This window comes from Leptosomus discolor, chromosome 6 (genome assembly GCF_034619465.1).
Source record: "Leptosomus discolor isolate bLepDis1 chromosome 6, bLepDis1.hap2, whole genome shotgun sequence".
Classification (NCBI taxonomy): domain Eukaryota; kingdom Metazoa; phylum Chordata; class Aves; order Leptosomiformes; family Leptosomidae; genus Leptosomus; species Leptosomus discolor.
The window spans coordinates 19,440,111-19,467,962 of NC_141396.1; the positions used below are offsets into that span (position 1 = coordinate 19,440,111).

A 27,852-nucleotide genomic window follows, 5' to 3' on the forward strand; every position below is an offset into this window, starting at 1 on the left:
ATGGTCCTCGCCCTCAACGGCAGTCACCTCTACGGTAACCTCCGGCCCTCGGTCCTGGAGGACCCCCGGGCGCTGAGCGGCGGCAGGATGATCGCCGGCTCCTGGCCCCCGCGCAGCCTGGCGAAGCTCGGCCCGTCGCCCCCCCCGTCGGCGCTGCCCACGGCGAGCCCCCTCCCCGGCAACGACTCCCAGTGCGGGGAGCAGATCCTCAGCTACGGCAACGTGGAGAAAGTTGTCATCGGGGCCTTCCTCTCCCTGATCACCCTGCTGACCATCGCCGGCAACTGCCTGGTGGTCATCTCCGTCTGCTTCGTGAAGAAGCTGCGGCAGCCCTCCAACTATCTCATCGTCTCGCTGGCCCTGGCCGACCTCTCGGTGGCCCTGGCCGTCATGCCCTTCGTCAGCGTGACCGACCTCATCGGCGGCGAGTGGATCTTCGGGCGCCTCTTCTGCAACGTCTTCATCGCCATGGATGTCATGTGCTGCACGGCCTCCATCATGACTCTCTGCGTGATAAGTATCGACAGGTGAGGCTCCCGCCGCCCCCTGGGGGCACTCCGGGCGCGACCGGCACCGCGCCGCCGACCCGGGGACCGAGGGGGCCGCCGGTGCTGGGGACCTGCCGTGAGCGGTTCCACCGGGGGCCCCTTTTGCCTCCTCCGGGTCTCTTGGAAATGAGCTGTAGACGTGCTAAAAGTGCGGAGGGAGGGGAGAGTGACCCTTGCAGCCTCTCCCGTTCGAAGGAGCCCGCCGGAGCCGTGCGTGCTGCCTCCCGCTCTCCCAGCCCAGGTGCCTCGTTTCCCCTCCGGGTCACTTCCCTGCTGTCATTTCAGAGTCAAAGTGGCAGAACAAAACTGTAGGCGTCTACTGTGGCTCTGTACAAACAATGGGGCATTTGCAGCCGCTTTAAAATTTGCACCCTATGTCTTTAAACTGCTTTGAACCACAGCTAGATTTGAGCTGATCCTTCCCTGAGGAAGCGTAACCTCACTCAGTTCACTGGAGTTTTACCAGGTCGGAGAAGGCACAGGCCTTGTAGCTTATTAGGGTTTTATCATATTCTATGACAATTCCAGAATAGCTCCGTTTCAACTAAGAGAACCGTTTTTGACAAATAACTTCTTGTTTGAAGGAAAAATTGCTTTCAAATATTTGCTGTTTAAAAAATTTCGTCTGTCCTCTTAAAAAACAAGATATGCTCATTGACATTTAGCATCTTCCAAAAGATATGGGCACTGGAGCAATAAGGAGGTGTATACAGACTGCAGAAGAGGATCTCAGGCATTCATTTCTGATGTTAAGGCCGTAACTAAGATCTCGCATTTGCCTGTGTCTAAGCTCTCCTCTGCAGAGGAAGGCTAACAGATTCCTTTATTCCTTCCAGGTCCCATTGTAAAGTATGTTGCAGCCTGTAACTTCCCTTCTTCTACAGCCTAAATTTCATGCCAAGAATTTTAGTGTCTAGAGGGAGGCTGTTTTCATTACAACTCAACACAATTTGCAGAAATTGAAGAACTTCCTAACTAGACTGTAGAAGTAGTTTATCAAGTCCGATAGTCTACAGTAGCCTTGACTGTCTACTTCAGGAAGTTTTTGGAATGAACTTCGTATTAGGTTTCTGTAAAGAAATACTTTCAAGAGTTTCCCAAAATAACTGGAGGTTGTTTCATGCTAAGGAGCATCATGGTTTATATTAATTTCAAAAATTTAATTTCTGTATAAGCATCCCCTGCTCCAATGCTCTTTATTTTGTGACTTCTATAATGGCTAGCAGTTATGCAGCAGGACGCTGCAAAGCATCTTGTAGCAATGAAATCCACATACAGACTTTGACTATCAAAGGGTGGGGTTTTCTGTTGTTGTTGTTGCTGCCTTGAAATTTGCTGTCTTTTTAACTCAATTCCAGTATTGTAAGAAAATATGAATAGGCTTATCTACCTTCTCAATGTTATTTTCTATTTTTCTGTCTTAGCTATTTTTAAGATAGACGATTTCATTTTTCCACGCTCTCCACATGAAGTGTTTCCATTCTTTGATTGTTCTTGTTGTCCGTCTCTGAGTTCTTCACCTCCATTCCTAATAACCTTTTGAAGACAGGTTAACATAATGAAGCTTTCTTACACAAGTAAGGATGTGTGACTGATTTACACTGTAGCACTGGAGTAATTCAGTTTTACTCTTTTCCATTTCTCAGTTTAACATTTGGGGTCACTGCTGTGTGCTGAACAGGGGCTTTGACTGAACTGATCACAGTGATGATTGTGCCTCTTGCTGCTTTCTTTCCATTCTCTCCCCCCCTCCCCGTCCCCCCAAAACACCCATAAGAGATATAGCTATGTATTTAGAACAGAATGTAACCTATTATGAATGACTGATTTTTATTAACAAGTGCTGGTTTAAACCACTATTATTCTCCTCTTGTCTTTGCATTCCTACTTCTTTCACTGAATTTTTATTGAACATGACCTTTTCATAATTCATTATACTGCTCTCTACTCTCTACTTGAAATCAAAATTCTGTGAATCCTGATGCTTAACCTCTGTCACCCAAATCCATCACACAGTTAAGATAAGTGATATCATAAGTAAAAGGAAACAAGCCAGCAACTCATTAGCAAAATTTCTCTACTACTTGTAAATAAAGAATTAAAAAAAATCCATTATTTGTAATCCTATTTAAAAATAAGCGATGTTATACTGTTGTAACACTGTTCATTCAGGCCAGAGATTAGCTTGGGATGTTAACTAAGCTTTGAATAGTGAACGTGTACAAAATATACAAATCAGGGAGAATGGTGAAAATTAAATGTGAATGATGAAATGTTGCCGGTGTAGCATTGATTTTTATGGTACTGTCTTACTGGCAGTTGATCTTAACACTTACATAGTTAGGAAAGCCTTGAATGATCAGTGAGGGAGACTTTCCTCTGAAAAAATTGGTACCTCCGGATAAAGTATTTTATGTGGTACAAGAGTTTGCAGATCACAACGTGTATAGTGCGTTAGAGGGTCGGACCATTTTCACAAGGACCCTTTTTCCATGGGTTTGGTGGGAACACTTGCATGTTTTATATTATCTAGGAGGAGAAGATCTCTGATGATACAGCCTATAACATCTCAGTGCAAAGAACACAGATACAAGATGAACCAGGAAATCCAGAAGCAGGGAAGGAGTGAATGAAATTCACTGTCCTTCAACTTGGCCGCTATTCTTGGTGACACTTAGATACACTTAAACCTTGCAACACAGTTAAGTGTCCTGGGGTCACACAGGAGACATTTGTTTAGGGAGAGAATTGTTAAGATAGGGCAAAAAAGAACATTTTTAAAGAATAATTATGAATTTCACTGCCACCTGGCTCTTTAGGACACTTTAAGAAGCCTTTGTTGTGTTCCCATAAAGTCTCTCCTGAAGGGAAAGATGAGGCTGTTGCAGGCAGTGCAGAGACAGCAAATAAGTCGGATATTTTAGTTTTCATTGTTAAACATCTAGTTCTTCCTGAAGCAGATATGAGAATCAGTTGAAAGTAAATAGCTGAAAGAATGTTACTATTGAATTAATCTTTATTAAAAAAAAAAAACCAAACAAACAAAAAACAAACAACAAAAACCCAAACCAAACCCTAGTTTGTTACAGACTGTTAGGCAAGGTTTGTAAGGAGAGGTAATATCTTTTATTAGACAAATGACTGTAGCTGGTAAAAAAGAGGCTTTGAGACCCTTCCAAACAGGATAAAATGAGTAGATTGAAGAGGATTTTTGATTTGTTTCCCTTGCACAAATATGTGCTACTCAGCTCATGCCACTGAGAGCCCTGAAATGCCAGCAGCTGGCAGGCCTATTGCACACAGAGATATTTTACTGCACAGCCCTTAGTGGCGGATATGTTTTTTCAGCTGAATTTATCATTTGGAAAACTCTGAAAGATGCAGATTAGCATGGAGTCTACAAATGGGCTGGTCTCATTCTGTTGAAAGAAAACTCCCATCTTTTTGCCTAGTCAGACACATCAAGCACTGCTTGTACTTTTTAACTTGCTTCTACTCTAAGTTGTATAAATGTTAAGACTGCAAAGTAGATGTTAGTATGCTATTATGGGGTTCTCTAACTTTGTACAGGGTGCACAAGAAAGAAGCTAGTTTGAAAAGGTTATTTTATTATCCACAAAGAACTAAATTTTCAGTGATCATGAGATAATCTCCAAATACCAAGATTTGGACTATTACGCTTTTCTTCAGATCATATCTTTCCTTTTGTTTCACAACATGAAAACCTCTACAGATCTTTATCAGGGTGACCCGAGATGAGCATTATTTTTGAGGTATCTCTATCTTATTTAAGCCCCCACTTTGGAAGAAGACTGTCTGCTTACGGGCAGGTCTGTGAGAACAAAACCAGATACGATGCAGAAGCAAGAGAATTTCTCCCTTTTCAAATTTCATAATGATAAACAGGCAAAACAGCTTGATATCCGGACACTCAGTATTACCTTTGCTATACTTGACATTCATGATGTGAGGGGTAGCTCTGGAGAAAGGTAGGAGTTACAGAGACTTTGACAGGATAATTGTGCCTCAGTGAACAGTAGCCTCCTTTCAGCATTTTTATTCACTTGTTTGGTTTTTGTCTCTTAAGGCTCCACTTTTCTAGTTCTGAATTAAATAAATTATACCACATTTAGATTCCTTTCCATTTAAGAGTGAGCAAACATTAGGAATGAATTATGAGGGATGGATGCAAACCACATCTTAGTGGGTAAATGAAAATATAAAGGGAATTAATTGAATTTAAACTGGTGGTGTTTGCATGCTGATTCATCACGTTCTCCTGACTGAAGATAGCTTCAGAAATCCTGTTTTGGAGAGTATCCACTGCATAACTGCATAAGTAGCAATTTTTAATTCAATTTAAAAATAGCTCTTTGGCTTAGAAAGTGATAAAGTAACGTAACTACTCAGATATAGTTGACGAGTTATAACACTTTCCCCACACCCACACAAGTAATGAAACACTTTTTGGGGAACTTTTGCAGTCTGTATCTTAGCCAACAATTCATGAGTGTTCCAGACTTTGTGTTTAGTTGATAAGGATTTAGAATTTGTGTGCAAATGATACCAAAGTGGGCCCTTCTGTTGATCCTGAGATTTTTATACACAAGGGTCGGTTCTCTCTCCCTCCTGGTTAGGTATTTTTTGCCATACTCCAAGTAAGTATGAGTCCTTATGCTTCACCTTAGAATAAGTTAGTCCCTAAAAACTCCCTCGTTTCCAGTGCCATTGGTGCATGCCTGGGAACTGAGGAGGCCTCAAATTGCTTCACAGGAAGAACTTGGGACTGCATTTAAATATAGACTTAAGCACTTTCAGTAGAATCCAGGTATCTAAATTCTACCTGCATCCAAAACATCCTGAAAACCCTGTCAGCAATTTCCCGTGCCTAATGGCACCTAAGAGCCCTTCATGGCTCCCTGTTTGGTATGAAAGTCTCCTTCTGCCTTTAGGCCATGGCTGGAAAAGGCTGCCGCCTATTCTGCCAGCCCTGCTTAGTTCCTTCAGAAAGTGCATGTAGAGTATATGTGTAGAGATAGATATGAAAAGAATCCTGTACGAAATATATTTTGGATCTAGAATAAGTATAGGCACCCACCAGTGGTGCCCCCCATGAAATTTTGTTCAGTATATATATGTACACAGAAATAACTGAGGAATCAGGAAAAACCTAAGAGAAACTGTTACTGCAATTAAGGTCTATGTTGCAGAAGAAAGTTTTGAGATCAATATTGCAGCTGATTCCTAACCACAACCACCATCACATGAGCCCTTCTTTCCATTGTTCAGCCTGATAAACAACTGTACTCTTTCTGAGTCTGTAAATAACTTGTCTAGCTTATGAAAGATGCGGACAGCATTGACCTACTAAAGTGGAAAAAACCAAATTTGTTTTTGTTCCTTTCCATGTAGTTTTTCTAATTTAGTCCACTGAATGTTCCTAAGTTGTTGTAGTTTCTTTTTGCAGATAATTTCTTGCCGAGCACTTCTGCAATCTCCGTTTTATTATTTACATTGAGAAGAGGTACAACATAGATTTTTGCTCCCAGATCCTAAGATGAAGAAGTTGAGTTAGAAGCTGGATGCATTAAGTAGTACAAGGCAGCGCAATGGATATCTCTCGCTGAGATAAAAGTTCACTGAGCTTTACTCCAAAAGAGTAAATGAAACTGGGCTGTTCTGCTGTACTAACAGGATCACACTTCTTTGGGTACCTTTCTGTGGCATCCTCAGGCATCTTTTCCCATGTCATGTAGGCAGCCTGCAAGAGGTGTGGTTACTTACGCTGTAACCTGGTCTCGGCCATAAAAATCATTTTGTTATGTTTTGCAGAGACGTTGTGCTTCATGACTAGACTGTCAGATGCACAATAAGTAAGATAGGAGGTATCAAATAAAAGATATTTTATCTATCAGAAGGACTATTTTGTGAAGACTTAACAACTTGTAAGTAAAGGGGGTTCTTTTACCACCAAAAGAGTGGAGGTTTTGTTCTGCAGTGGGAACAGGCATAAGATCTGAAGTTTGGTAGGTGTGTCTTGTGGCTGCACAATAGGGGCTGACAAAGATTGGGAAGCTGAAGGATGTTATAGAAAAAAATCTGGATGCATTTAAGCAGTGTTACTGAAACGGAATCATGAAGTGTGGAGATGCAATATAATCTAGGGGTGGCGGTGAAAAGCTGACTGCAGTTGGTAACATTCCAAGGTAGGCATGAATGGGGAGTTATAGTTCAGTCAGTACCAGGAGATTTGCAATTACATCACATTTATGTGGATGCCTTTTCTTGAAATTGGATGTTGCGTTTTCCCCCCACATTTGAAACAATCTTCTGTTTGCTCCTACCAGGATTTAACACTGAATGAGTTTTCAGAAGTGATTTGGGGGTCTCTAATTCTTGGGGGTTCATCCAGACATTTCAAAGGAGCCTGATAGTCAGAGGTAAGGGATCGTTAATTCACATTTTTGCCAAGCAGGGCATTCTGGAGATATTTTAAAAGTTATTTTTTTCCTAAGAGATTAGTTTCCATGTCAGGTTGGATTTGCTTCAAGATGCACAGGAAAAATACAATTGTAGAAACACTCCTTTTACTTTTTGCAGGGAGCTTTCAAAAATATCTCCTAATATAAATCACAAAAATGCAAATGCATATCATACTGGCATGATGATGTAGTATAACCTGTGTACACTGGTATCAAACTATATTTTCCTAGAATGTTTTTCTTGGCCTGAGTGAGTATCACAGAATGAAACCTCAAAACATTCGTAGTCATTATACTGTGTTTGAAGCAAGATTACTGTATCACTGGTAGCATGCTCTCACAACCTTCTAGAGGAACAGAAAGTCATCAAGGAGTGTTCTTTGACTTTTCTGGAATAATTTTGTCTAAAACTTATTTATAAAAATCCCTGTAAATTATGTAAGGAGAATATCTTATTTCTTTAAAAGAAATCCAGTATTATTTTTAATATTGTTGTTGAGTTTGAAGCATTTTGTTGGAAACTTCTATGGCAACTTTTGAAACAGAACATCCCATTTAATCTGCAGTTTATATTGTATGTATGGTGCTGTCTTTTCAGCTACAAACAACTCATTCCTTTCTTTCTCAGTATATCACACAAAGATCTGGTCCTTTTTCTGTGGACTAGGAAATCTGAAGAAAGAGCTGGCCATTGTAGGTCTTGCATGAACAAAAAAGAGCTTGAGAAACAGTTGAGTCTGCTGAGGTGCAGTCGTCATACAATTTCTTGGGGAGCAAAATTACCGGTTCTGATATCCGAGTGTACAAAGCACAAACATCATAAAGCAATGCTTACTGCAGTTTTGTCCTAATGGTCACTACTGTCTGTAAGATGAAGATAATTTCTTTCAGCTGGAAAGCTTACAAGTTTTAGGTTTTCATATTGTACTGGATAGTCAACTGTTTTTAAAGGGTTGATTCATAGTATACCTATTCCTATGTATACTGAAGGTAGAGAAAACATGACATTTTTTGTGCAAACTCTTGCTACAAAGGTTAAGTTTTCCTTTCCAAAAGGCTTCAGTAATTAAATACATCACAGGGAAAATTTGTTTCTATTCTGTTTGAACTTACATAACAAAATTAAAGAGTGCAGCAGCTTTGATTTTCTTCTCGTACCTTGCTGTTTACTGAAGAGGCTTTATATAGAATATCCAGATTATCTGATACATATGGGTGGTTCTATACATATTAGCAGGTATGCAAACCAGGTAGTGATTCACCTCTAACAGTAAACAAGTTTTTTGGGTAATGCACAGACAAGAATGAAATTTCCAATAGTGCCAGCTGTTCTAATAACATGCAGAACTGAGATGTGCAGGGAAATCAAGTGAGTACTGAGCCTATTCTTTCTGTCTTTATCCTGGCCTCTGCTATCAAATTGTAAGCTAGCACAAGAGACCTCTGAGAGGGTTAACATCATCATGGTCAGCTATTTCACAGTAAAATGGTCATGAATGTTTAAAAAAAAAAAACAACCCAAAACACAAAACCAAGGAGGGACATTACAAAAATAAGTGGTTTTTAAAGTAAGGAGAAACTAGGGTGAAATCTATTCTTAGATGTACATTGTGTCCTGATGAAAAAGCTGGCAGCAAAGTTTTTTCCTGAGATATATCAAGGAAATGGGTGGTTTTTTGGTACTGTCAAAAACTTGAAACCGAGTTTTTTAGCTTGTAGAAGTGTAAGTTAAAAATATAACCACAAGGAAAGTTCGTTATCTATTTTTATTTACAGTTTTTTATGTTTCTTTACAGAGATTGTGGGAAGTGGAGGTACAGCTATGTGAAAGGTAACACTTTTCTCGAATTGTGAGCCATTTGTCCTGCAGGGTGTAGCAGGTTGAGGAGCAAGCAGCAGCTTGCCACATATTAATGGAGGTGGAAATACTGCTCAGACACCAAGGGAGACTGGGCAGAGTTTGTTGTATGTAAGACACTCACTGACAGGTAAAATCAGAAGTGGAAGCAAAGGCTTGCCTTGCAAGGGCACTGTTTTTGTGGGAGAATTGTGTACAAATCTTTTTATTTCTAACTCACCATACAATGAGTTTGCTGTATTTAAACAGATCAAATTTCTAGTTTTCATTTAAATAAACTTTGACTTTTTTGAGTGGAAAGCTGTCCAGTTTTTTGGGGAGAGCTTGTTATTTGAGATCTGGGCAGACATATCATGCAGTCTTCTCCAATAACCTGGCATGTAGCTGTGCCACCTTTGGTCCCACTGAAGAATACTGATCAGTAACCTTGCTGGCATTGGAATCATCATTTCTCGTCAGCTATACGAGTACCTGCAATCAGAAATATGGCCGATTGCTGCTGGAAGTTAGACTGAGCCACAAATACAGAGCTTTCTTCAAGTGCATTATTTGTAAACTGTTCAATTTTCATGAGAGATCTTAGAGATTAGGGACAATGTATTTCAACATACATTTTGCAGATCTCCAGAGAGGGACATAAAATGCAACTGCAAAAAACCCAAGTCTGTTGTCAGTTGCATCTGTCTGCTAGTTAGAGGACTGTTCTTGTATGAGAAAATACAGGGATTTTTGGATCCAAGTAAAGAATAGCGGCCTGGAAGATTTACTCTGGTAACAGATATTTACAAATTGGCAACAGGCATAAAAATTAGAAGGTGGAAATGCAAGGCATGAGCACAGATAACAGAAGTATATGCTATTATCTAAACTTATTGTAGAATTTGCAACATAACTGTCATAATGAATACGAACCATGAAAACATGTTGTGATTGTCATGAAATATTTCAGATACACAGATACAGTACCATTTGCCAGAATAATTTTCTGTAAGCAGTTCTCCATGTGGGTTGTTACATTTTGTTTATTTGCTGTAGAAGTTGACATTTAATGAATAGTTGAAATACTAAATCCCTGAATGAAGTCAGAGTGTGTTGTCTGGCCACAAATTACTTGGAAATATTTATACCCATGACCCAAAACAGCTGCTGACAAGATACAAAGCTTTTCTTTAATAAGATGTTTAGATGCTAAAAATAGTACATCTTTGGCTCTAAAGACTTAATTTTTGCATTGTTATATGCTGCAGTTTCCCTTTTACCTTAAGAGTCTGCATTCAGAGAATCCGCTTCTTAGCACAAGCAGTTTTAGCAACAATACAGATTGAAATCTCTCAAAAGTGCATTGTCTCATATTAAAAAGCTATTTTTGCTAGATGAATTTGGTCACTAGCAGAACACAATCTTCATTTTTAAAAAAAACATTAACTGAAATTAAAATAGCGTAGTCGCCTGTGAATTAAACAACACAAGAAGCAGCTTAACATTTCCAAATCCTGTTACTTAACATGAAGCTTCTCCACTGCTGTCTAAGTGTTAAAATGGAGGGATCCTCGTATCAAACATTCCAAACACCTGCAGTTTGCAGTGAGCTCCCCAAGATGTCCATAGGCTAGTTGTGGTGATTCATCCCATACTGATGCCAGAGTTCTGCTCCCAAATTCAGATACATGTTTAAAGTTGTCAGCCTGACAATGAGAACTGATATTATTAGAAACTGTAGGCACAACAATAAATCTTAGGTATTTTAGTCTTTATCCACACCAAGTTGGTGCCACTACATCTCAGAAGAAACTTAGAGTTGCCAACTTCCTGCTGAGAAAAGCAAAGGAAAGACATACTGAGAGATGAGAAGAAGGGCTTCCTTCTACCGATCCCACTTATTTCACTGCTTTCGCCTGTGGCGTACCATCTGTGAAGTGAACAGAGAAGAGAGGTCTGGGATCGTTGATAATATCCACATCCCACTCTCTTTAAAGACTTTGGGGGAGGAGATGGTCTATCATCAGCTGTATCTATTTCTGTTTCAGCATAAAGGTATAACTCTGAATTCCGGGGAACGTGAAAAAGTATTGTAAAAGAATTGTGACCAACCCCCACACAAACTGAGCTGGACAAATGGTCATTTGTAGATAGCCAGTAGTTGAATCAAGCCTCAAATTTTGTCATTCTGTACAGAAAGTCCAGGGCATGAGAGCCAGAAACTCCTTTCTTGACAGGAGAAAAGCAAAAGGTTTATTCTGTACTATGTTTCCATGCCTGTGAAGTTGGTGTTAGCAGTTTGTGTTGTGTTCAAATTAGTTCTATATTTTAAAAATATCTAGTGTGGCAGATTTTGCATGATTTTAAAAAGGAGTAAAATTATGAAAGACGTTGCTGAAGGAAAAGAATATACTGTAGGGGAACCTTGTGGTCAGGCCCTTATTCAGCAAGACAAAGAGGACACATTATCCTGGCTAATCTCCCTTTTTCAGGTTTCGTGTCTATTAATCTCTAGGTTTACTTGGAGCTGCCTTTGCAAAAGTGCACCTGGTGACATCTGAAATGGGGAGTATGGACTTCTGGATTTTGATTAAATTTTACTGAAGCGGCAAACTGGAAAAAGCCAGCTACGTGGAACCACAGCCTGGCAGGTCTGAGCAAGACCCAGGAGGTTCAAAGTTCATTAGAGTGGAGGACTGGTTAGCTAGAAAGAAGTAGTGTCCGTTTGGTCCTTACTTTTTACTTTCCAAAACCTGCCGGTAAAAATGAGTAAATATTATGAGAAGTGAACTACTAAATACTGTGGTGGTGAAGGGCTGAACATAAAGTTTTACCCACCACAATTTGGTTTTGGTGCAGTTGTTTTTCATCACTAGATGTTTCTCCCCTTCAACCTTCTCCTTCAGTTAAAGGGCACCTGGGGCTGTGTATTTAAGGATTCAGAGTAATTGCAGGGGGAAGAAATGTTTGTAAAGTAATACTAAATTCCTTCAAATTTTCTATTTCCAGTTTATAGAAGAGAGCTTGAACTGACAAATTTATTTATTGACATTAAATTCCAAAATATTGCTGAATGAGACATTTTCTGAGGAAAATGACAGCAGGCAGGAGGATTGCATGTGAAGGGAGAACTTGGGATCTGATGTACAAGCCTGCTATAAACAAATATGTTAGTTAAAATGTGTGCTAAGGAAATAAATGACATAAGGTTGAGAGATGTGGTAGCTACAGTAGAGCTCACATTCATTGACATGAAAGATGATGAAACATGATAAACTCATTCTGTACCACATGCTGAGCAGACAATGTACTGCTAAAATATCAAGAAATGGCAAAAAAAGAAGTCTGTTTATATAAGTTACAGGGGAGGAATCACCTTATTATATTCTGCTAAGTCCCCGTTCCAGTAGTTTTTGTTGGAAAGGACTGAATAGCAGTTTTCCAAAAGGTTCTTAAATTGCAGATACAGAATTTGATCTAATCTTCTGCCTTCCTTCCTTGATAACTTCCCTGCATGCTGTACTCTCTCCAATCCACTGCCTCCCCTTCCAAAACAGGTTATGATTTCTTCCTATGATAGGACCAATTCATATAGGGAAGTGAGACATGCTTTTACTGCTGTAGAGGATGAGCAGCTCCAGAGTCTGCATCTTTAACAAACTACTGGTATTGTGGGGGATCAGAATAGGATGTTCTGTTATCAAAATATTTTATGAAATTAAGATGATTTTGCTAAAATTTTTTTTTAAAGTAACAATTAGAGTTATTTTCTAGTGATGTCCGCTTTCAATATTTCAGAGCAAGTTGATTCAGTTCATTTATTGTATGTAAAAAGCAGGATTCAGTGCACCATTGTGTTTCTAACCAGTCAATTCAGGATAAAATAAACTTTGGATTTTTCCTTCATAAAATTCAGAATGAAGGCCAATTTTAAAGCTTTCCTGAAACACAGCATGGGTCTTTTCATTCTTCACACCGCACTGCTTGATAATTGTCAGTATGTGACTTTGAGCAGTGGTAACTTCTAGTGCTCTGACTAGAGTTGTACTTAGTAGCTAATATTCTGGAAATTTATCACAAACTCCCTACCTCATGTTTTGAGTAGTTTGGTGGTTTGGGTTTTTTTTTAATTGACTCAGCCTTACAAAAATTCTTTGCTTTGTTTGCTACTATTCTGAAGTAAATCATCACTGGTCTAAGTTAGTCTGCCAGAATATGTTGGTGTTTGAGGAGATACAGTATCCTTTTTCATCTCAGACTTTTTTATGAAACAGAATTAATTAGATGCTTTGGCTGCTTCAGTACTTCAGTTGCCATCCCAAAGTTGCCATTTCTCACTTTTATTCTGTTAGTGTGTTTTCTTCTTGCTTTCAGACCTACTTGCATTGAGAGTTCCTTTGTGAGAGGATTACATTAGTGAAAAGTGTATTTTACGCTGAACTACAATGACAATATTTTAAAAGTATTTTTCAGGAACAGAGTGAAATTAAAACCCACAGTGCCCACTTTCTAGGAACAGTAGGTACCTCTGGCTGACATTTCCACAGGTAATGTTATAGATAAATATATACAGATAAATATATACAGACTCGATACAAGATGCTTTGCACATCCCAAAGTTTTAAAAAGAATACCTCTAGTGAAACCTGCTTTAGACTCAGATTTTCCTGTGTATCTAACACAGTTTATTGATATACTGTGGGTTTTTCCTGCTGTGCTTGGGCAAAAAAGTAAAACTTGAGGAGAACATTTACAATTTTTACATACTCAATCCAGCAGAACACAGCAAAAACTTTGTGTGATTTTTGACAAATTCAGATCTGCCTTCAGGCCAATACAGCTATGGACAAAACCAAAAATGTCCAAGTAGAGTAGCTCTGTATTGAGATTCATCCATAATGACTATATAGGTATTCTTTAGGGCTCTTGCAAAATTACTGTCAAGGAGGAGCAAAGAGGAGAATTTGGATCAGGTCCTCCCAGTATTCTTCCTGTCTCCTCAGAGTGAGGAAAAGAAAGAAGCGGGAGGAGGGAAGATGTATTCTACAGGGGTTGTTCCTTAAGTGCTTTATCTGGAGATATTATGTTTAAATTGTTTGTATTCAAGGAAGGAAGAGAGGGAACATAAATACCAGCATATTTAAATAGCTATTCCCTGAAGATACTTTGTTTTAATATAGTGGTATTATCAGTTCAATGGGCTGTGATTTTTCATTTCATTCATCACTTATACTGTGGAAGTTTCTGAAATGCTTAATTTAATTATACTAAAGGCATCAGTCATGATTTTCTACTTAAAGTTGTAGGAGGCTTTAATTTTGAAACACCATTATAACTTTCAAAATAATTCCTTTTAAGCTGATGTTTAGTGTCAATCCAAGCATGACTCACGTAGTGAGATTGGAGAAAATCACCTTAGCCATTTCTACTTTATGGGAGTCTGACGAGGGTTTTCTTTCTAAAAAAGACAGTTTTTCATAGCTCTGAAATCAAGCCCCCCCACATTTTAGTTGAGGTATCTGTTAGCTTACCTCAAGCAATAGAAAAAAAAACAAAACAGTTATGCAACTGAAGCTCCATCCTTGGCTTGTTATGACTCAGCGATCAGGGTCTATAGGCTTAGCTTGTGGTTCTGAGCAGGCCACTTAAACTGCACCTCAAGAGACAGCCTGGTATGCTCAGGGCAAATCCTGATTTTCAGGTTCCCTGATTACCCAAAGCAGAGCTTTCTGCAGTTCCCTGTGTGTTCAAGCTTTCTCCTGTGAAAAGCAAGGAGCACAAGAGTCCTGGGTCTTACGCTAATATGGTGCCAGGGAGCAGCCAGAGTGCTCAGCTGGGTGCAGAAACTTGGAAGTTCTGTGGTTTTGTGTCATTGAACTGCACATTCCTCTACTGTTTTGGCAACCTCTCCTCCTGAGAACCATCTAAAGGCCTGGTGTCCCATCCCCAATCTAAGCCTCCACCACTCGTTCTGAGAAACTCTCCAGGCTGCCTCAGCTGCATCCACATATGCACCCTCCCATGTGCGTCTGCAGGCACCTCAGTACCTCTGTGAAGGTCCCCATGGAGTTTGCTCTGTTTTCAACTTGTTTGCAGTATGTACATCCTGGGATCCATCTTGCTGCCAGATACAAAGGGGTCATCTTGTGTGTGTGTGTGAGTGTATGGGCCTGTGCACATACGGGAGGAGAAGACGGTAGGCTGATACATTGGCCAAAATACAGACACAGATCCTGCGGGCTATCAGCCTGCCTCTTTGCTCACCTGAGGGATGCTTGTGCTGGTGTCTGGCAGGGTACAGAACTGAGAGAAAACACATTGCAATTTTTGTTACAGCCTACTTGAATACTTGCACAGAACAGGATGGTCCACAGACTGAGGCATGTCTGGTGGTTGTCTCCTGGCGCGTCTCCTCTGGCCTGGCTGAAGCCAGCAGACTGGCCTGGAATCACAAGTGCTTGTCTTTGCCATAGGACAACACCAGTCAGGATATCGGAGGATGAGAAAACTGAGCTCTGTTAATAAGTTCTGAGTTTGAGAACTAAAACCCTTTCTGAAGGCAATTAAAGGAGGAAAAATAATATGTTAGAAGTACTGCAGACTGACAAAAACCTGAAATCTTCATTAGCTTTGACAATGCCTTGGGAGTGAGGGATGAGAGGGGTAAGATGGGGGAACCCAAAAGAGGAAAATGAGGATTTTCCAGTTCCTAGTCTGCAAAACTCACTACTTTCCATTCCTCTCTGTTCTTTTTCTCAGGAACTGCCTCTGAGTAACAGAGTAGGGATTTGATCTCAGCTGGTGCTTCAAGAAACCACAGCTTTGCTTAAGTTACTCTCCACCACAGGAAAGGCAAAGCAGCAAATAAACCTTTTCTTATCAGCAAATATCAACTGTAGTGAATGCTGCTGCCTATCAGCTGGGCAGCTTGGTATCCTGATGACATCCATCTCTCATTTTTTTCTATTCTGGTTAGCCCATAAGTTGTATAACTCGGTCAGGCCAATGAGCAAATGAATCATCTAAGGCTTTAGATCCTCTAAACATGTAGGCATTCAGCAAAAGATCATGGTTAACGCCTGTCTTCTGATAGACTGTAATTGCCAGAAGGACAGTGAGACTTATTGTGCAGGAAGTAGAAATGCTTGCAAGTAAGGATCAGAACATGAGATTAACTCCTCAGGAACTAAGGCCATCATAAAGACGGCTTCCAGTGCTAAAGCGTTCCTCCCCAGTTTCTTTACTATAAAGAAGAAAGAATAGAGCTATGTAATTTTTCCTCCAGTGCCTTACCAGCATCCAGTGGTCCAGTCCTTCATCCAATCCATTCACTTGCTGTTTCAGATTCTCTACACTGATAAAAGGAGGACAGTAACTGCCAGTACTTCTCTGTCTTTTTTTCTCTCTTGAGTCCCACGTAACATCACTAAGCGATATTTCAGTCAAGCTTCATTCATTCTTAGTAGCTTTTGAACTATATGCATTCATGCTCAAGGTCTCTGATGCTCCTCAAGCTCACTGCCAGTGCCACCTCCCTACAGTCATGGCAGATCGTTTACTTGTCATCCTCAGATTCATTTTCCCTTTTCAGATTTAACCAATTCTCCTTTACCGGACAAAAGGCCATATGAGATAAAACCTCTTTCCTAGCTTTCTTCCAACCTGAACGTTTTTGCTGCACACCCAATCTCAAACAAACATTGCAACAGAACCAGGCAGAAATAAATGAGAATGTGATTTCTCTTTAATTCTTTTCTACAACAAAGCTTTTCCTACCTTAGTCTTCTGATAGTATCAGAAGGCTAAAATATCTTCTTTGCCTCCTCAAAAAGAGGCCAGGCATCTTGAAATAACTTAATAAAAAGAGATACATCATTTATGCATCATACACATGAAGACGAAAAAATAGTCACATAAGATAGACATTAGTCTACATGTAATTAGATATTCAGACAGGTACAACAGTTGACATGATGCAAATGTATGCATCTATTTCTATGAGTCTAAAATATTTTGGAATGATAGAAAGGCACTCAATGTGGAATAAACTGTAGTGTGAATTTTAAACAAAGCAGTGTTTTCCGATATAAATCACCTTATTGAAGATAGCAACAAATGGCATTTTTGAAGATGTTTTGCTTTTCCTTTTTCTCCTTGATTGATGAAATGACTTTACAACTAGTGTGTATTATACCATAGGGTATGAAGCTGTAACAGTGTATGAGGGCCTGGCCTTCTGCACTTCTGAAGCAGTTTGTGTGTATACTATGATGAATTCCATGAAGGATTTTTCAGAGAGGTGAGACATTGCTTAAAAAGCCCGGGAAGCCCTTCTCTAGGGAATATTCCTGAAATGTCAGTAGTGTGTATTGTGATCACAACATGTATTGTGATATATATTTTGATTAATACAATTTTTTACTTTTGAAAATAAAGAAAAAATTAGGAAGAGCCTTTTGACTCTCTTTCCACTTCTTCCACACACAAAAAAGTAGATCAATGTTAATTAAGGGAAACTTTCAAATCTATGCGAGTGAAAGGGCAGTATTGGGTAGTGTGTCCCCTCACACAATTATACATTTTCTTTTAGAAAAGCATTACATTATTTTTTATTTTCCTTCAACGTTGCACATTGTTGAAGTGTAAAGAAAAATGGATTCTTCCTATGTATGGCTTGCCCAGATCTAGAGTGCTTTTGAAGTGTAACAGAATATCCATCAAGAAGTGGGGTGAGAAGCACTTTTAAGCTCTGTATATGATTAATTCAATCGCTCTCAGTAAGCAAACTGCACTTATATACAGGAAACCAGAGATGATGAAATCCACAAAGTTGGAGTTCAGACATATTGAAAAAATTTAAAATTAGGAAGTCTTCCATTACAGTGTGCAATTTAATTTGAAGTGTTTCGTTGCCAAAACCTTCCAGTTTTCAAGTGCATCTAGATTCTAGGAGGCTGGTCAAGGATGGAATGGGCTGAAATCCGTTTCCCTTCTTATGTCTCCTATCTTTACATCATTGGTGAAGACAGAAGAATAGAAGATATACATGTACTGTTTTCTTCAAAAAATTAATAAGAGCGTTTAGTCCATAATATAAAATATTTGTTTGGGTAATTGCAAAATATTGGCTAGGAAATACATATTATCTAACATTCAGGCAGTGTTGCAAGATAAACATCAGCAACTATATGTTGGGATGCTTTTTTCCAAAGAACATATTATTCGCAGTGGAAAACCAAAGGCTACCAAACTGTTTTTCAGGAAGTGAAGAGCAAGGTGGTGACTGGTGACAAATACTTTGACAGTCATGCAGGAGAAAAGGAAAGCAAAGGATGAGGACAGGTTAAAGAAATTTACCAAGGTCTGAAAGGAGAGAGGAATATGGTTTCAGAAATTATGACTAAGATAATAGAAGTTAGACAAAAAGACATGGCACATCTTTTTCTGGCAATACAGTTGTTACATATTTCTTAGAATGACAGCAGAATAGATCCCCCGGTCTATGGGATGGATGTCTTAGATCAGCAGGCAAAAATGAGGAGGGGGAAAATACAGAGCTAAGAGAGACATAGAAATGAGGCAGGGCAAGAAAGTGAAGTAAAAATAGAATGAGTAAAATAAAAGCATGAAAAATGAGCTAAAATAAAGAAGAAAAATATGAAGCTGTAAAGTTATGTAATATGAGAGGAAGAAAGTCCATGAAAGTACAGGGAAATGGAAAGAAATGTAAGAGAGGAGAACATAGTCTTCTACTATGCAAATTACATTCCTTTAGAATGAACACATATTTAATTATGATTGACTTAATCCTCCCCCACTGCCAGGAAAGCCTACAGTTCTTGAGTTCCATCAAAAATAAAACCCTACAATTATTTTTGAGAAAAAGAAAAATCAAGTCAGAACATTTACTGTGTACAGTAAAAGTATAGTACTGTATTCAATATGTACCCGCTCTAACAGTGGGAAAGAACATCTTCCTCTTGTAAAGAGAATTTAAGGAAATACATTTAACTGAGAGCAAGAAGGGGAATAATGGAAAGTGTTAACCTTGCTGAAAGCAAAACGAATACTTAATTCTCATTCTTCCAAGTATCAAAATTAAAGTATCACTGTTTCAATAATAAGAATAACGTTGAAATTGTATGAAACATGAAGGATAAGCATCTAGAACAGTAGATACCAAATCATACATTTAAGATCTTTCACGCTACTGCATTCCCTGACTGAGAAGAACCAAGTAGAGCTTTAACTATTTCTAGCAAACACAATTAAGATGCGGAAGCTGGCAACTGTGCTAAGACTTTTTATAAACTATGTACTAATTCACTGCATAGAAAAGATGCAACATTTAACTAGATGGTGCACAGAACTAGTTGAACAAAGTCTTTTTTTCTCCACTGTGTAATGGTTTATTTTGTTAATTCTGCTGTCTCACTCTGACATTGCACAATATTTCATGTTTAGGTTTTAAAATTATCTAATTCATATTCTGAAAGCTGTCATATATGCAATGAAATTAGTACCTTTGTTCACTTCTGGGAAGGAGAAAAGTATTTTACCGCCTCTGAAATATTCTCCTCTTCCCAGACAATAAACTGGCAGTTATCATGATGTGATTATGAGGCAAATCTGTATAGCAGAAAGGCAGGTATCACTATTGTCATACAATAATTAACAAGGTTACTTTTCACATTATAATACCAAAGTCATGCATTGTGGTACTCATGTCTCAGCACTTAAGTCTTTTTATGTTTCTATCCCTTTACTTCCATCTCAAGTACTTAGCTATGTGATGGGAATAGTATTTCCCTGATCAGTTTGTATACCTTGTTCTATTTAAAAGCAGGTCTATGGGACAAAGCATCTCTTGCTTAGTGTAAACACAATATCTCTGAAAAGAAGAAAACAACTTCTGTTAGGTAGTTTGACATAGCCGTAACAGAAATAACAGATTTGATCATTGTTTCAGCTTGTTACGTTTATATTTAAGTTCCTGTTTAATGTATTGAAGTATAAGGAAAAAAATCTAGATCCACCACTATACTAGGGAGACTGTTTCTGAATGCTGGATAGCGTTTAGGAATGGCGTCCTGTTCTTATGAAGTGTCTTTTAATGTTGTGCTAAATTAAACAGAAAAATTATGAAACATTGTGAGAGAATCACAGCCACTGAAGGAAGAACAGTAGATCAGTGTCATTCTTCATAATAAGTTATTATTGCTGGTGAATCATTAGACAGGATTCTATTGCTGTGGGCTGGCAAAGACACTAATACAGGGAGATATGTATTGAAGCTGGAAAGCTGCTGTACTAGAAAAAGAGCACAAAAACAAAGTAGTAAGCATTTATGTGTCTTTGAAAGAAAACAGTTTTATGACTCTCTTAAAATACAAAAATAGGAAGAACTGAAAGAACCTCAGGTTGATTGCAACTCCTAGTCGAAAGGTAAGTGGTAACAGAACAATCTGTGAAGATCCCCAGTAGAAATAGCTATAATACACAGCTATATAATTTCCAGTACATTTCCAGAGTAATCCAATCTGCTTCGTAAAAGCAAAGTCAGACATTGAAAGATGCTAATCTGATTCTGGAATAATCGTCTGTTAGATCAGGTCAGTGAATTCTGAGAAATGAGTGTGGACTAATTAGAATGGAATTCTATCTGCCTATAAAGTACATGGAGACCAGACACAGAGAAATTACATGTGTGTGTTCCAAAAGTGGCATAAGTGATGCTGATGCCACAGTGCATTCAATTTATTATTGGGTTGGGCGGGAGGCTTCAGAACAGTTTTAACGCTTTTAGCTGCTAGGTTTTCTATTACTCTGTGACTTTGCTCACAGTGAGAATCAAGTCTTTCTACTTTTTTTTTCTTTATCTTTTAGCCATATAACAGAGGTAATAACAAAAGATTTCGGACGCAGGATCTAAAATTAGACCATCCTATTACTATTTTCTTTCCATCGTTGATGTAGCTGTTAAGTCTCAGTTTGCTTTCTGGATATTTCAAAATGTGTGAGGACTAGACCCATCTTAAAGTTTCCAACATAGCTATGAACAATGCACCATTTTTACAGCTTAAATATTACAGCTATGTTTATCTTCCTCTGGAAAAAAAGCACAAAGAAAATGAAATGAACTTTTGTACTACTGAAAAAAATCACTTTCTCACCACACATACATACACCAAAAAAAGTCATGCCAGGTTAACCTGAAATACTACTATACCTGGCACTGCTGATTTTTAAATTCTTGGAGGAAAAATTGATATCATCTACATCTATAGAATTACTAATCAATTCAGCCACAAATGGAGAGTTATTGATGAGAAAGATCTTCCTGAGAAGTTCTTCTAGTAGATGATAAGTAGATGACCATGTGAACTCACTCCATGGTAGTGCAGATAAAGCTAACTACTTTTCACAATTTCCTAGATTAGAAAATGAAATTAATATATTTACAAGAAAAGAAGCCTTTCATATTTTTGAATATAGTAACATCTAGTGGAACACAGTGGTGGTCCAGTTTCCAGTTTGATAATCACTGTGCAAGCTGTAATGTGTGACAGCTATCACAACAAGAAAATAGCTAAGACAAACATAAATGGGAAGAAGGAATACAAAGAGTCACAGAGAGAAAAAATGATGTGCCAGAAACAGACACCACGGTCCATGGATGCCTGTTCCCTCTGCCATATACCATTCTTCTTTCCATACACATTACATCTTAACACTTGCTGTAACATTTAATATATTGAGCACAGTGTAATAAGAAATACCTGTGTGGTCTACAGTTCAAGTGACAACAGAGACTTTTTTTTAGCCCTGTAGGATAAAAACTATCTGCGTGGTTGTTTTAATGCATCAGTATCAAAAAAGCCAGAACGAAAAAAACAACAAACTGAATGATCTCAGAAGAAGTCCTATACGGTTATAATGGTTTTACATTAAATTATCTATAACAATTTCCTGTCATTAAATGGTAACAATTTAGAGGTACTGGGAGAGAATACTCAATCACAGGGAGCCAGATTTCTATTAAGCAAAAGGAAAGAAAGGACTTATTAATTTGCATTTACCATTGTTAGTGACTGTGGCAAGTGGCAATTGTGAACGACAGCACCCCACACAGGAGGGAGCTCTTTACCCCCTGCCTATGTTTGAACAGAGCTCCAGAAAGAGGATGGCAAGTGATGATTTTTCCTCCCTAGAGCTAGGCACCCTGTGTGTGCCTCACAGCTGAATGAGACTGTGGATCAGGAGCCAGTTTCTGATCCTTCCATGGGGAAGTGGAGACACTGAAGAAATCATAAGAAACCAACCCAGAATGAGGATGTTGAATGTGTTTACACACGTCCATTTAAAAATAAATTTACTCTGTCACTCACCATTTGCCTTCTTTTTGGTCTGTGTTGTCTGCTGTTATTTTGAGCTCTTTGAGTAAGGGGCTGTTTTCCACATTTCAGTGATGTAGTACAAAAAAAGGTCCCATTGTCTTTTTTTGTTGCATCCATTAGACACTAGTGCCAGGTTCTCCCTTCTCATTTTTTTCCACTCACCCAGCAGCCTTTCTTCTTGCAGTGGCAGCAGGACTGCAACCAGAATACACGTTGTGCTTCTCGTGGTGTTGCCTGACAGTCATTTGCTGTAGCATCCTGCACTTTGGTGTTCTGCGTACAGCATCAGGCAATGCTGAATGAGAAATGCCATGACCAGTTTATAAGAAATAAGAGCTGGGCATCTGCAGTGCTGTGCTTTAGGGGAGCAACCTAGATGTAGTCCTTGCTGTACTGGGTGTAATGTGGATAGATGCCCTGTCTGGCAGAACGATATAGTCAAGGAATTCAGAGGAGGAAGAATAGGAAATAGCATTGCCCTTCTTGTACAGGTGAGAAATGAGGCACAGTTTCTTCCCCACCAGGATCAAAATGAACGTCTGTGGCATGTAAAAGAAACAAGTCTCAGAATAACACACCTGAGACACTTCTTTCTTGTGGGGCGTAGCTGGGATGCATGAAATGGGCTTTTTAGGGAATTTGACTTCTTTCTTTCCCAGCAGTAAGGCAAGATGTTACATATTTTTGGATGATATGTTAAGTTCGGCTGATTTACCTTTAGTAATTTTTTTTTTTGAAAATAATAACCAAAGATTAAGCATTACATTGTGTATTTTTGCAATGAATTTGACACAATACTTTTGAAGTTCATGAATCTGTTAAGTCTTGGACACTCTCTAGTGTATTGGACAACAGTAGCAATTTACATTATTTTGAAGTTGTGAGTAAGTTTTCAAGGGTAATAGATTTCACATGTAGAGATAAAAAGATAACATTCCTTCATTTATGCCTGCTTACTTCTTTTCGCTATCACACTACATTTAGCAAAATGGATACGGCAGAAAGGATGCTGGTGTATTTTTATGTTAATCAATGTATTTTAATTTCAAATAGCATTTTTGAAGCTCAGATAGCTTCCAAAAAAAGTGGTGCCAGAGCAAAACTAATGAATTTTAATTCTTTTCAGTATACCTCTGCTTTTATGAATCCTTTTTGTTATATTCTGATGCATGAGAATGCATCAGCAGGTGTTCAGTGCATGCAGCCCACAGATCCAATTCTTACAGAAATCCAGTTTAACTTTTTTAGCTACATAACAAAGCTCACCTCATAAGTGTGTTATTTTTAATGACCAATTGGGTAATAGCTAGAAAAATACCTACTTCAGGAAGGCGGACGAACATTTTAAAGACTTTTTTTAAACAACGCGTTGTAAGTGACAAGTAATCTTTCTGCACAAAGGATGTGTTTAACTGTTTTGTAGCTAAATCATGCTATTCTCAGTCAAATTTTAAGCATGTGCCACTCTTGTCTCGGAAGGGCTGCAGCTAATAACTTGCCCTTGCTGTTGTTACATTACTTAAAGCAGTATGATGTATCCCTTAGGTAGTTAAACTCTGAAACTTCACTGCATTAACCCTGCTCTTCTGCATCTTGGAGTGCCTCGGACAACTTTCAGCTCCTTGGAAGCGCAAACAGGCCATGATGCTGCAAAATAGAAATCTCCACAGATGCTACAGTATGCCCACAGCCACTGGAGCTGGTCCAGTGACTATATGCTAACGCTGATGATGAGGAGCACAAGAAACAGCCTTTTTTAATAGCGTGGTCCGTGCATTGCACTTCTGTAATCTGAGATTATTTTAATAATTCTTCTTAGCTCACAGCCCCAGCAGACACAGCTTCACTAGCAAAATGCTGGCCTGCTGTAATATACTTGTGCATGGTGTCAAGAATAGGGCACAATAAACAAGTTCTGTCCTTTGTGTAACACTTACCATAGCAGCAATATAAAATCAATGGCATTGTTGAAAGGGATTGTTCGTTACTCATCAGAGCAGATCACGAAATGATGCTTCTTTTTCTTTCCAGAACTGTAGCATACCTGGGTGCTGGTACAAAGCAGCAGCACTGGCCGTAATTTACTGCATTGCAGTAAAATCAACAATGCAGCATCTCGCAGAGCCAGGCAAATACTCATTTGATTTGCTAATTGAATATATAGAGAAAAAATTCTCCCCCCCAAAATATTTTTAATCACGTTACTATATATCTTGTTTGTAACCCTTCAAAACCTTCACTGTGTAATGAAACACTAGTACCTCTTGAAAAAAAGGGTTCTGAAGCCTGATTTGAAACCATGTAATTTACAAGTAACAAGGTGAACCATAGTGATTTTTCTCAAGATTCTTTCTTTTGGGGGGTAGGAAAAATAGAACAATTTGAGAAGTTAACAGTAACTCGTAAGTAAATTCCAGTTGAGCAGAAACCACATTTCAAAGTCAAAAATGTTAGGTGTAAAAAAGAAAAGCATCTAATTCCATCCAAAGGAACTTTCCATAGCTAGAAGGAAATAAAGAATTTTTCTGTAGTTGAGAGTAAACACAAAATTAGGAAATGGCTGCCCAGCTATGTAGGGCCATAGTGGTATTTTTTTAAAAATAGAAAAAATTACATAGTTTAAGCTATCACAGCTTAGGAAATGTAGTAGTCAACAGACTTTTTTTTTTTTTTTTTTTTTTTTTTTTTTTTTCCCTGTGCAAACTCAACACATTATAAACATTTTTTTCTTGTCTGTTTATGATTTACCACCCTAAACCTACCTTCTGGTGAAAGTGTGTTTTTTCCACAGGTCTTCTTGAACTGACAATATGATTGTTATTTTTTTCAGTAACAGTTTGAATGTTGAATAAATATAATTTCTTTCTAATGAAATGATAATAAAATGAATTGCTGTAGTGTTGAAATAATCTGCTTTTGGCATGTTTACAGTTTGTTGTTCCCACCTGAAATGTGAAGGTAAGAAAGACAACCCATCATCTCTGTTTAGTTGCAGCCATCTTCACAACTGTTGTATATGTAAGAAGAATGAAGGTGAATGCGTGCTTGTTTTAACTTAACCATGCACTCAATACAAAAAGTCGTAGGCTTTGTGGAGTGAGCATTCATCTATACTCCAAGATTTCATAAGTTAGCCAAATAAAATATATGTTTCAGCATTTCCTTCAAAGCCCAAAAATGAGTTATCTGCATGAAGATTGTACAAATTCATTAAAATCGCAGTCTGTTACAGCCAATGGGAGATTTCCTTCTAGAATGAAAGTCCTTTTATACAGAATATCAGCATTATAAATTATAATGTGAAAGGTACATGAATTTAAAGGTTGGAAATAGACACAAAGAGAGATTGAAAAGTGTGAAATAGAAACCTTAGCCAAAGATATTTTGTTTCAGAGCAGAATACATGAAATAATTTTATCAGTTAACCACTACACTATATAGTAACTCTACATTATCGTTCTAGGTACCTTGGAATAACAAGACCTCTTACATACCCTGTAAGGCAGAACGGGAAGTGTATGGCCAAAATGATCCTGTGCGTATGGCTCTTATCTGCCTCTATCACTATACCACCGCTCTTCGGTTGGGCCCAAAATGTAAATGATGAAAAGGTTTGTTTGATCAGTCAAGACTTCGGCTACACCATTTACTCCACAGCAGTTGCATTTTATATTCCAATGTCAGTGATGCTTTTCATGTACTATCAGATTTACAAAGCTGCCAAGAGGAGTGCTGCTAAACACAAGTTTGCTGGTTTTCCCCAGCTGGATGAAATGGAAGGGATTTCTATGAATGGAGTTGTAAAACTGCACAAGGAATCTGAAGAATGTACTAATTTTTCACGACTCCTAAAGCACGACAAGAAAAACATTTCCATCTTTAAAAGAGAACAGAAAGCTGCCACTACGCTTGGCATTATTGTTGGGGCTTTCACTGTCTGCTGGCTGCCCTTCTTCCTCCTCTCAACCGCCAGGCCCTTCATCTGTGGTACAGCATGCAGCTGTATCCCACTGTGGGTTGAGAGAACATTTCTATGGTTGGGTTATGCAAACTCTCTCATTAACCCTTTTATATATGCCTTCTTCAATCGGGACCTGAGGACAACTTATCGCAACCTCCTGCAATGCAGATATAGGAATATCAACCGGAAACTATCAGCTGCAGGAATGCATGAGGCTCTGAAGCTTGCAGAAAAGCCAGAATTTGTTCTGTAAGGTCACTCATCCTTTTACTATGATCGTTTATTGTTTTATCACAGTAGCTTTTTCCCCACAGGTTTGGAAAAAGAGTTATGGGAAGAACCATCTTGATTCTTGTACAGCCCACCAGTCCTAGCAAGCCTAGAGAAACAAGACCACCATCTAAATAATTTGGGTGTAAGAGGAATACCAGAAAGGGGGAGGGTAAAAGGTGGTGCAGGATGTTTGAGTTGCTAGTGAGGAAAGAGCAAAGTTGGCCTAACCCATTTGTTTGGCCCTTGGCCCCAAACAACTTTTAGTAAGTCTGAATGTTGGATGCATCTTGTATCCCAAAAACTTTTTGCTGTAATAAAGACCTGAGAATGGTGAAAATTTCAGTATAATTCATTGCTTTCCACTTTGTTATTATAAAAATAAACCATTTAAGAAGAAGCTGCATTGAAGAACGTATATTGTTTAGAAATACCCTTTATTATAAAAACAAAGGCCATTAAACGTTAAATTACTGGGTTGCCTGGAAATAAACTACTTTGTGAAATTCAATGTTGCCTTTACTCAGCGACTATGACACTGACAGAATATGTTACACTTCCAATGTTAATATAAGAGTTTGAGTAAAGTCATGTGGACCAACATTTACTGCTGCATACGGTCATGCAGCACAATTAGCTGCAGTGCTGCTATGCCAATTACACCAGGTAAAGATCTTGTCCTATATTTCTAACATAACAAATATGTCTGATTACAGTTTGTTTCAGGAGCTGTCTGGTCTTTGTCCGTCTTTTCTTTCTTTAATTCTCTTGGTTTTATCAGTTGAGCCCTTCTCTAATCTAGATGGAGACCCTGTCTGTGCTCAAGTAATTTCTGTTGATGTATGGCTAGTCCTTGTTCCACTTCAGCAGTTAATTTATTGTCTATTTGAAAGCTCTTCTAGCTTCCTGGGATTTCTCTCCTTTCTGAAGTCAGTAAGGCAAAAATAAATTTAAGGCTTTATGACATTCAGAGACATCTGGACTGTATCCTTACAAACTGATTTTGGTCATCACTTCTGCTGAAAATGGTTTAAAGCCTTGCTTTTCATAAGAATTAAGATAATTTAACGTTTCTAGTTCTAGTTGTTTGACCCACCGCTGCAGCTTATCCAAGTACGTGATTCTACTTCTTTGTAACGAAGCTCTTCCCTCAGTGGGGTGGGGTCAAATATTATTAAAAAAAATTTTGTATTTAAAATTCATTATTAATAAATACATCAATTATAATTTTAGTAATGTATTAATATAAAATGCACTGATTATGTAATATATTACTATAATAACCTAAAATAATAATAAATTTAAAACAACTCATAAGAACAAGATGCTTTTTCTGGACCAAGTTTGACCAGCACAC

The 27,852-nt window shown here is 38.5% G+C and overlaps 1 protein-coding gene across 1 annotated transcript; it reads left to right on the top strand.

Moving 5' to 3' along the window:
- Window positions 1-27,077, top strand: HTR7 (5-hydroxytryptamine receptor 7). The gene is made up of 3 exons (XM_009955067.2): window positions 1-527; window positions 25,728-26,474; window positions 27,023-27,077. The coding sequence occupies exons 1-3, from the start codon at window positions 1-3 to the stop codon at window positions 27,075-27,077; spliced, it is 1,329 nt and encodes a 442-aa protein (XP_009953369.2).
- The last annotated feature ends 775 nt before the right edge of the window (window positions 27,078-27,852 follow it).

Coding starts and splice junctions, on each gene's coding strand:
- HTR7 (XM_009955067.2), top strand. CDS start 1: ATGGTCCTCGCCCTCAACGGCAGTCACCTCTACGGTAACCTCCGGCCC. Junction 528..25,727: donor TGCGTGATAAGTATCGACAG/GTGAGGCTCCCG, acceptor TTATCGTTCTAG/GTACCTTGGAATAACAAGAC. Junction 26,475..27,022: donor GAAAAGCCAGAATTTGTTCT/GTAAGGTCACTC, acceptor GCCTTTACTCAG/CGACTATGACACTGACAGAA.